The sequence below is a fragment of the Benincasa hispida genome, chromosome 4 (assembly GCF_009727055.1).
Source record: "Benincasa hispida cultivar B227 chromosome 4, ASM972705v1, whole genome shotgun sequence".
In the NCBI taxonomy this organism is placed as follows: Eukaryota; Viridiplantae; Streptophyta; class Magnoliopsida; order Cucurbitales; family Cucurbitaceae; genus Benincasa; species Benincasa hispida.
Genome location: NC_052352.1, coordinates 55,584,749 through 55,596,672, shown reverse-complemented (window position 1 = coordinate 55,596,672; position 11,924 = coordinate 55,584,749). Strand labels below are relative to the sequence as shown.

Genomic DNA, 11,924 nt, shown 5'->3' with positions numbered 1-11,924 from the left:
ATGTTTAGGGACCAAATAGACATAAATTTGAAAGTTTATCAACTAAGCTTAAATCAAACCATTTTTTTTATTGAGCATCTGATGTCAAGGTTGATCAATTGAGCTATATCCATATTGGCTAATTTAACTTAATCAATATTATTCCGTTTGAATATTATTGGGTCAACCTATTTAAAATTACATGTATATATATTTTACAAAAAAAAAATACATGTATGTATATGAACATGTGCTCTATAACATAAAATCCCGGATCCACCACAACGTTCGAAAAACCATGAATAGTCATTGGAATGAAAGCTTCTATAAAAGCACCTTAGTTCTCTTCCTTCTACACCAAATTGAAACAACATGACATCTTTAACGTTTTACATTATCGTTTTTCTCTCTCTTGCCACTCGTAGCATTGATGGAAACCAAGAACTCCCTTTGTCATCCTCTGATTTATTGGTTGATGGCTACAAAAATTTCATCAATACAATACGAGAACGTCTCACCAAAAACACTTCTAAACTATACGATATACCCATCTTAAAAAACTCACTCCCTCCTACCGAACCTTTCATCACCATCAACCTCAAGAATGCAAACAATGAAACCATTGTTCTAGCAATAGATGTGGTAAATCTTGGAGTTGTGGGATATCGTTCGAACAACACCTCCTATGTTTTCTTCAATGCCCCACCAGAAGCTTCCGAGATCGTCTTCCCGTCCACTTGTCGAGTTCTTCTTCGCTTCGATAGCGACTACGAATCCATTGAGAAAGCCTCTGGTATTTCTAGACTTCAAACTCTCCTTGGAACTGATCCTTTGAATTCAGCCATCTCCAACCTGTTTCACTACCATCAAGAATCACTTCCTCAGTCATTTCTTGTAATCCTTCAAATGGTGTTGGAAGGAGTGAAATTCAAGTTCATTGAGCAAAGTGTTATCAAAAGCTTAAAATATGGTTACAACTTCAAACCTAGCCTTGCAATGATTAGCTTACAAGACAATTGGGCAAAACTGTCTTTACAAATCCAAGCATCTACATCATTACAAGGATTATTTGGAGAAGCCATTAATTTTTATGATTCCAACAATAGAATCATTCAAGTGGATAGCATATATTATCCAATCATAATCACAAACATTGCTTTGCAACTATACCAATGCAATGTTAGTACAAATTTTATAAGAATGCCAAGCATTACGAGTGATTCTCCATGCTATATACAAACACAAACTTCAAGCATTAGTGGGAGAGAAGGATTTTGCATTGATGCAACAAGAGGAATTCAATATGATGGTAATCCAATAATTTCATCCCCATGTGAACATCAATCAAATGAAAAATGGTCTTTTCAAAGGGATGGAACAATAAGATATTCCAACAAATGCTTGACATTTGATACCTCAAGATTTGTGGTACTTTACAATTGTAGTAAAGTTGAAGCAAAAAGCACTAAATGGAATGTTGCAATAGATGGAACAATCAGCAACCCAAGTTCTGGCCTTGTCTTGACAGCAAATTCATCAACAAGCAATACACAATTGATAGTGGAGGCTAACAAATACACTATTGGACAAGGATGGAGAGTTGGGAACTATGTTGAACCAATTATAGGTTCAATTATAGGGTTGGAACAAATGTGTTTAGAGGCAACAAATAACAACACAAACATGTGGTTGGAGAATTGTGTGCTGAACAAGGCAGAGCAATATTGGGCTGTTTATAGTGATGGAAGTATAAGAGTAAATAGTGAGCGTAATTTATGTGTCACTTCCTCTTCAGACCGCTCATCGGCACTTATTGTAATTGATGAGTGCAATGGAACAGCAAACCAACGTTGGAATTTCAAGGCGGATGGCACAATCTTTAACCTTAAAACCAAGTTGGTCGTGGATGTTGAACGTGCTATGGTTTCCCTCAAGAGAATTATTTTGTTTCGTAAAACAGGTAATCCTAACCAAGATTGGGGATTATTCTACTAAGTTCATGGATTATCCACACATTATGTTAATGTATGTATTCTTCTACGTGAGTATATACATTGTATATAAGGAATAAAAGTGTGGATTTTTCGTCGAGATTATCATAATAAGTTTGAAAGTTCAAGTCATAAGTGATAAATTATAATAAAACTTTCATTGTTTTTTTTTTTTTTTTTTGGTAAGGATGCTTTGTTAAGATATGAAATCTATAGTTTCAATGGAGATGGTTGGTTGGGCGGAATTTTTCGCCTAATTTCGGACCAAACAAATAACTGTTTCTACCAAATATGTAGTAGTGGTAACACATGTCGAACATAGAGAACCAAAGAATTTCTCGATTAAATTGTTTACAATCCCGAGTTAACCAAAAGGAAGGGCATTTTGAAATTGGTTGGTTGCAAGAAAAATTAAATTGTGTAAAATAAACGCAACAATGTAAAGGTAGAGATAATATATGAAGAAAGTCTACCTTGGGTTGATATGGAATTCCCTACTCAATATACTCGATTATCAAATTCTCATCACCTGAAGTATTTGTTTACATCTAACCGAACTAATTAGAAAACTTAATTATTTGACCTAATTAATGAATTGAATTGATGAAGAGCATGCAAGTTCAAACTTGTCATAATTGCATTAAGGTAAAGGGCAATGTTGAGTTGAGTATTTAATTTTCAAGTGTCTAATTAAATACTCGTTCGATTCAATCCTAGGTTGGTTAGAGCAATACTTATCGCTATCAATTCACAAGCTAACCTAACCTATCGCTTCTTAGAGATCAACATAAGATTAAATGTTACGTATCAAACATTAATCTAAAGCAATAATCATACAATCCACAAGCATTTGATAATATAATCACAATCTAATAAAATCATAATTGAATCCTGAAATCACAATTAAATTCGGTTCAAACACTCATAAGTACATGAATAGACAAAAATATACTAAAACCCAAGTTAGAATGAGATGCCTTAGCCCATAATCAACATACTGATCGAGGAGGTAAAGTTTCGACACATCAACAGACCAAAAGGTAGAAGAAAATAGAAAGAAAATGCTCTGAAATCGGTGGGATTAGAGATGACTTAACCTAGGTGGCTAAAGTTGTTTATATAGTAATCGAGATAGCATCGCGGCACAAGGGCGCAACGCTGTGGAGCTAGCAGAAAATCGACATGTGATGACTTCGAAGCACCAGACGTTGTAGGCTTTTCATGAAAACGGAGCATTCTGTCTTACAACACTGAGAATGACACGAAAGAGCACCGTGGCGCCATGCCTGCAAAAAGTTATTTTAACCTCTTTCTTCTCGGTTGATGCAATTAAGCTCTGTTTTGACCCCTTTTATTTTCATTCCGTCGCTAACGCCCAAATCTACCTCTTAGGTGCTTGGAACCTATAAAATCAACAAATAAACACGTAAAATTTAGAAACAAGCCCGAATTAAGTGAAGCAAGATAACACATCTTTGGTGCTATCAAACACCCTCAACTTAATTCTTGATCATCATCCACAAGCAAGGTAGAATAAAGTACACAATCACACAAAGATATGCTCATTCAAATTGCATGGTTCGTTTCTCAAGTCCCAATAGTCTTCTATGATTTAACTTGCACTCAACAATGAAATTAAATCATATTCAATCAAGACAGCACAATTTAAAATTAATTCTAGACCTATTTATGCATTAGTGAATTCAAAGCCCTTCTACTTAAGTCTAGCAACCCATAATGGTCTTAAATGGCTCTCAATATGTTTTTCCCCTACACTGGATCAAGCACTAACTATCAAGGGCCAAAAAAAATCAAGATGGTAATATGTCATTTTTTTGTGCCTGAAATTAAACTCTAAGGACATCTTAAACTTGCATTTCTTTTACTTAAGGGTAGTAGCTTTCACACATCACTGTAGGGAACTACAATCACTCTTGTATCACAAGTGTCTTAACTAATCACAGCAAGGTAGCTCTTTCTACCTCTAGTCATGCATACATTACAATTTTATTTTCTCTCTTTTTCTTTTTCTTTTTCATTTTTTATATTTTCTTTTCAGTACAATAACTCATCAACTGATTTTTAAGCAGGCGCATAAATCATTTTTTTCTCTTCATCAGTTTTACATTACAACTTATCATTCAAGACATTCTCTAATCAGTGAGCCATACAATTCTAAGCATGCAAAACCTAATGTTAACAAACAAAAAACTTAAACGCGCATGAAAGGTAAGAAATTTTTTTTTAAATGGCTAAAAATCATGATTATTCATTTCAAACATCATTTTATACAAATAAAATCATAAGAGAGTGTGTACAACTAGTCATAATAACGAACCACACAACATGAGTAAACATGCACAAAAAGCACGTAGATATAGTTCGAGCTCAGATGCTCAAGGAATCCAGCTAGAACACATACATCTCCTATCCCCAAATTAAAATCTAACATTATCACCAATGTGATGAAGAAATAAGGACAAGGGACAAATGTAAGGAAAATAGAAAAACTTCCCTGAATTTGGCACCATGGATGGCGGTGATATCTGGCTCATGATAATAAAAAATTCTTCTTTCATCTCATCAATGGGGCTATAAAGAACCTAAAGATCAAGAAAGATAGAAAGAAGTAAGCTCAAATAAAAATAAAAATAACTAAAAACATATACTAAGAAAACAATAAAAGTGAATCCTAGTTGCTTCTAGGTAGCGCAATTTTCTAAGGTCATTATGCTCGACCAGACTCGACTCTATCATTCATATTCACCACGGATCTCCGTGTCACCATCTCCCTCCCCCAATTTAGGAGCTTGTCCACTATTCAGAAAAAGACAAGTACTTGAACACACAAGATTAATAGTATTTGAGGCATCAATCATCAATATTTTTTCAACTTTTTCTCCTTATTCTATTTGTAGGGACTCTTTACCCACATCAATCACAGCCTTGCCTGTCTTAAGAAATGGTCGACCTAGCAACACAAAACAGAGGGAGGGGAATGAGCATTCACGTCAACAATATAAAAATCAGCAGGAAAAGACAGGTCATTAACTCTAACCAACATATCATTAATGAACCCTTATGACCTAATGAGGGAGTGATCAAGTAACTACACCCAAATATTAGAAGGGTGCAAGATATGAGACTGAATATCATAAAAAACAAGAGCAGGCATGACATTTATAGTTAACCCTAAATCTAGCATAGTATGATCAAATTTTCTAGTGTGTATCAGACAGGGCACAGAAAACGTACCTGAGTCATCATACTTAACAAGAATATTACCTTGCAAAGTTATCTCCTGTTTGACTCCTCTTGTTTCTTTTTGTTCTCAGAAAATTCTACCCATACCTTTCTGTCCTTTGTAGTAGGCCTCTTGTTCTCAGAAGACTGGACAAATTTTACCTCCTCCTTAAGTGATCCTCTCTGAGCAACAGTCAACCTGCTAAGAAAAGGAGCACGAGGGGTACTAGTAGTAAAGTTAAAAGGTGGATCAAATCTTACCCCACATCTTCTAGTCAGGTTGTCAACTTTTCCTCAGCATCTTCTTTTTGAAATTCATTTGGCTCAATCACATGCTCAGTGGCAGAGGTCGGGAGCTCTCAATGCAACTAAAGTATAGATAAAACTAACATTAAGAACATCAGATACTTGTTGGGAAGGAAGCTTTCCTAATTGTCTCAATGGTTGTAATTATACATCCATCCACCTTACTGATTACTAGCATAGCTCAACTCAACTATAGGCTCCTAAGGTTGAGCTTTCACAGAGAAAGCTTGTTTCACAAAAGAAGACAGTTCAGCAAGTTCAGCTTTTAAATCACTTACCTCTTGTAATGATGCTGAATTTCCAAGAGCACACGTCCCGAACTATTGTGAATTCTCTACAATCGTAGATATCAGCTTCTTGGTTTCCATTAGGGTTTTATTCATCACTGCACCACCACTCGTTGCATCGATGGTACCCCTATCACTAGGGATGAACCCTTCATAGAATACTGGATCAGGAACGCATCTGAGATCTAATGATGTGAGAAATTGGCGTATAAGCGTTTGAAATGCTCCAAGTACACACACAAGGTCTCCCCACTAATTTGCATAATATCAAATATTTCTTTTCTAACCCTTGCATCTCGTGAGGCAGGGAAATTTTCTTCCAAGAATTGCTTCTTCATATCCTTCCACGTGGTAACTAAACTAGTAGAAAAGTAATAAAGACAATCCTTGACGTTGTCCTTGAGGGAGAACGGAAAGGCTCTCAGATTCATCTGCTTCTCCATCCATTGCGTGGTTACATACCATTACACACAATATATAGCTCCTTTAAATGCTTATATGAGCCCTCTCCTGCCAAACAATAGAAAACACATAATAAGTGACTAATCAAGACTTAAGCTCAAAATTACCTCTAGTCTTAGGATATGTGATGCAGAGAGGTTGTTGGCCAATGGCAAGTGCTGCCAGATCCCTTAAAATACACTTTTGTTGTTGTGCCATTGTCTCCTCTTTTTGTGGATGCTCTTCCCCTTCTTCTTTTTTGCCTTCTGCGTGGATTTGTTCTTATCTAACACTTCATTTCTTTGCTTCCTTCCTATGTCAGCTCTCCTCTTGTCTTAACTCTACAAAATAGAACAACGATATGAAATCCTAGGAGGATCGAGTCATACACAGATAGAAAAAACAAAAGAACAAAATAGGAACCGTAAACCTTCTAAAAGTGAAACTGCTTGGTTTCCCGATAACGATGCCAATTTGGTTGGGCTGAATTTTTCGTCTATTTCTGGACCAAATAAATAATAATTTCAACCAAATATGTAGTAGTGGTAGCACGGGTCGAACTCAGGAATTGAATAATTTCTCAATTAAATTGTTTACAATTCAGAGGTAATGAAAGGGGGGTTTTGAAATTGGTTGGTTGCAAGAAAAATTAAATTGCATAAAATAAATGCAACAAAGTAAAAGTTGAGGTAATATTTGAAGAAAGTCTAGCGTAGGTTATTGCGGAATGTTCCTACTCAATATTCTTGATCATCAAATTCTTATCGCCTCAATTACATATTTGTTTACACCTAACCGAACTAATTAGAAAAGCTAATTATTCATCCTAATCATCTAATTAGTCCAAATTGAATTGATGAAAAGCATGCGAATTCAAACTTGTCCAAATTGCATTAAGGTCTAGGACAATGTTAAGTGGAATATTTAATTTTTAAGCGCCTAATTAAATATTCGTTCTATTCAATCCTAGGTTGGTTAGAGCAATACTTATCGCTATCGATTCACAAGCTAACCTAACCTTTGCTTATTAGAGATCAACATAAGATTAAATTTCACGTATCAAACATTAATCTAAAGCAATAATCATACAATCCACAAGAGTACGATAATATGATCACAATCTAATAAAACCATATTTGAATCTAGCAAATGCAATTAAATTCGATTCAAATGTTCACAAGTACATAAATAGAGAGAAAAATCCTAAAACCCAAGCTAGAATGAGATACCATAGCCCATAATCGACAAACGGATCGAGGAAGTCAAGTTTCAAGACATCAACAAACTAAAAGGTGGAACAAAATAAAGAGAAAATTCTCTGATATTGGTTGGGATCGGAGAAGACATAACCTAAGAGGCTAGAGTTGTTTATATAATAATCGGGATAACGTCGTGGCGCTGGTGGAAAATCGTACGCGTGATGACTTCAGAGCATCGCGACGCTCTAAGATAGTGTCGCGACGCTATGTGCTTTTCAAGAAAATAGGGTATTTTGTCTTACAGCACCAAGCATGGCACCATAAAGCGCCGTGAGGCCATGCCTCCAAGCGGCAAAATGGTCATTTTCACCTCTTTCTTTCAGGTTTATGCATTAAGCTTCATTTTGACATGTTTTAGCTTCATTTTGTTATTAACTCTCAACTTTACCTCTTCAGGGCCCGAAACCTATAAAATCAATAAATAGACATGTAAAATGTAGGAATAATCTCATATTAAGTAGAGCAAGATAGCACATTTTCGGTGTTATCAATGGTTAAGATATATATAAATTTTGTGATTAAATATTTAGTTCTTCTAACTATGCATATAACCTTAGCTTGGTTTATTGATTATATTTATATTGCATGTTTAGAAAATTGAAAATTACTTATATTTAACATATTTTTATATAATATATTGGTTTGAATATAGGGCGCATTTACCTACCCACAAACATTATCAATCAAATGTAACTGAGGTTGTTTACCTAAATCTATAATGGGAATCAATTTTGCCCCCGCCATTTTTTTATTATTATACCCGTTCAATTCAATCCTAGGTTGGTTAAAGCAATACTTATCGTTATCAATTCACAAGCTAACCTAACATATCGCTTCTTAGAGATCAACATAAGATTAAATGTTACATATCAAACATTAATCTAAAGCAATAATCATACAATCCACAAGCATTTGATAATATGATCAAAATCTAATAAAATCCTAATTGAATCCTGAAATCAAAATTAAATTCGGTTCAAACACTCATAAGTACATGAATAGAGAGAAATATACCAAAACTCAAGCTAGAATGAAATACCTTAACCCATAATCAACATACCAATCGAGGAGGTAAAGTTTCGACACATCAACAGACTAAGAGGTAGAAGAAATTAGAAAGAAAATGCTCTGAAATCGGCTAGGATTAGAGATGACTTAACCTAGGTGGCTAAAGTTATTTATATAATAATTGGGATAGCGTCGGGCCGCTAGGGTGCAACATTGTGGAGCTGGCAGAAAATCCCATGCATGATGTCTTCAGAGCGCCACGACGTTGTGTGCTTTTCACAAAAACGGAGCATTCTGTCTTACAGCACCGAGCATGGCGCACCGCAGCGCCATGCCTGCAGGGAAAAAATAGTCATTGTCACCTCCTTCTTCTCAGTTGATGCAATTAAGCTCTGTTTTGACCCATTTTATCTTCATTTTGTTGCTAACAAACGACTCTACCTCTTAAGTGCTTGGAATCTATAAAATCAACAAATAAACACGTAAAATTTAGAAATAAGCCCAAATTAAGTGAAGCAAGATAATACATCTTTGATGCTATCAAACACCCCCAACTTAATTCTTGATCACCGTCCTCAAGCAAGGTAGAATAAAGTACACAATCACACAAATGTTGGCTTTTATATCCTAAAACTCGCAGTTTGTAAAAATTAAACATATTCTATTATCAATAAAGATGTTTTCAACATTTCTTTAATAAAGGTATTGAATCTATTAATTGCATTCATAAAGTCTAAATCCAATAAACTAAGATCCATGGCTATTATATGAATACTTGAACTTGTAGAGACATAGAGATGGATCAAGTTCGAGTAAATAGCCAAAACAGTCTATAGTATATGATTAAGGTTGAGTACCTTATTCTGGTAACACTATTGAATGCGGCCTACTCTGTAGCTGTAACAAGTTGTTGTAAAGATACTACAAACGGAGTGATTCAGATTCATTCATGTATTGATATGAGGAGTGGGGGCGTCCTATGCAATGAGTTTACATAAGATCGGACCAAGAAATAAGTCACTCGTACTTTATAACGCTATTTATTGTTTAAGACTGACTATTTCGCTTAGATAACCTAGGTAACTCGATCTTAATCCTGAGCTAATTATGAACTCCTGTTTATTCGGGATTATCCTTAAATTTGCATGGGTGAGGGTTGACTCAACATCGCCAGCTCAATAAGCCTCCCATTTCAGGAGTAAGACCAGGTAGATAACTGGGGACATAGGGTGCAAGACGGAATTCACGGCAACCCAATTTAGGGATAGGAGAAAGGTTGTTCTCTTAAGTATTGAATCCAGGTCTTGAACAAGGAACCCCACCCGAGAGAGATCTGGTTTAGTGATTAGATCATAAACCAATTGTTCATTAGAGGATTAGTAGGAACTTAAGGAACAAGACGTAATATCAGGGGTAAAACATCATATTGACCTAGCCGTTATTACGAACAACCTATGAAGGGTCGACTTACTAGTTATGGTTAAATCATGTAGACACAAATATATCTACAGTGAGGAGAGTGCAATTATTGAGCTATTGTGGTGTGACTTGATAGTTAACAAATACCGATTAATTTGGTCTAAAGAGTTTTAGCCAATTAATCTTAATCGTTGGAGCTCATGATCTATAGGTCCATCAGGTCGTAAAACATGTACACCTTGAATGATTAACTTGAGTGAATTTGGAATGATATCAATTTGAAATGTTCAAATTGAAATTAGGGTTTGAATTTGGATAAGTTCAAATTCAAATTAGGGTTTGAATAAATTATATTTAATATAATTATTTAATGTTTAATTTATTGAAATTAAACAAAATTGGAGAGTTTATGATATTTAAATATTGATTTAAATATCAATTACATGAATTAGATTCATGTTTAAATTTAATGTGTGATTAATTTGATATTTATATTAAATTAATTAATTAATTAATTATGTTTAATTAATTAAAATTCAAATTAATTTTCAATTTTTAAATTATATTTATAAATTTAATTTTTATATTTGATTAATTATGAATTGATTAAATCAATTTTTTATTAATTTTTTAATTAATTGATTATTGAAATGAAAAATTGGAAAAACTGGATTATATGAGTTTTTCCCACAAACACCTTGAGAAGGAAGTGCTCTTCTTACAAGCATACACAAATCCCATTTAAATTGAAAAGTAGGTGTTGGCCATTTGGGGTTGAAGAATGCTTGCTGAAGAAATATAAAACTCTCAATTTTGAAGATGAAATATAGTGGTTCTTGAGCTGAAAAGAGTTTCCGCTACTTCATCTTCTTCCTCACAACAACGCTCAATATCCTTCACCAAATTCACTCAAATTCGAGTTCTACCACTCAAATTCAAGACTGAGAATAGTAAAGAAGATCTCTTGGTGGTTCACTGTCGATTTGGAGCTGATTTGGAGTGAAGAGCAGCTTGGATTTGAGAAAAATCATCAGAGGTATGTTCTTCTTGAAACCCTCTTTTTGAATTTATGAAATAGCATGCTTTAGAACTCAAATTAAATGTAATTAGAGTGCTTATTGATTCTGTTTGCTTCCGTTGTATGCTTATGTATTCAATCAATAAAGATATGCTCACTCAAATTGCATGGTTCGTTTCTCATGTCTCAATAGTATTCTAGGATTTAACTTGCATTCGACAATGAAATTAAATTATATTCAATCAAGACAGCACAATTTAAAACCAATTCTAGACCTATTCATGTATCAGTGAGTTCAAAGTCCTTCTAATTAAGTCTAGCAACCCGGAATGGTCTTAAATGGCTCTCAATATGTTTTTCCCCTACATTGGCTCAAGCACTAACTATCAAGGGCCAAAAAAATCAAGATAGTAATATGTTAACTGTTTGTGTCTGAAATTAAACTCTAAGGACGTCTTAAATTTGCATTTCTTTTACCTAAGGGTATTAGCTTTCACACACTATTGTAGGGAACTACACTCACTCTTTTCTCACAAGTATCCTAACTGATCACAGCAAGGTAGCTCTTTCTATCTCTAGTCATGCATACATTACAATTTCATTTTCTCTCTTTTTTCTTTTTCGTTTTATTTTTCTTTCTTTCTTTTTTTTGTTTTTTTTTTTATATTTTCTTTTCAGTACAACAACTCATCAACTGATTTTTAAGCGGGCACATAAATCATTTTTTTTTTCTCTTCATCAGTTTTACATTACAACCTATCATTCAAGACATTCTCTAATTAGTGGGTCATACAATTCTAAGTATGCAAGACCTAATGTAGATAGACAAAGAACTTAAATGTGCATAAAAGGTAAGAAAAATTTTTAAAAAAGGCTAAAAATCATGATTCTTCATTTCAAACATCATTTCATACAAATAAAACCATAAGAGAGGCATACAACTAGTTATAATAACGAACCACACAACATGAGT

At 34.3% G+C, this 11,924-nt stretch overlaps 1 protein-coding gene across 1 annotated transcript; it reads left to right on the top strand.

Annotated features, from left to right (window-relative positions):
• Positions 1-321: 321 nt before the first annotated feature.
• LOC120075030 (seed lectin-like) lies at positions 322-2,146 on the top strand. The gene has a single exon (XM_039028173.1). The coding sequence runs from the start codon at positions 352-354 to the stop codon at positions 1,972-1,974; it is 1,623 nt and encodes a 540-aa protein (XP_038884101.1). The 5' UTR covers positions 322-351; the 3' UTR covers positions 1,975-2,146.
• Positions 2,147-11,924: the final 9,778 nt, after the last annotated feature.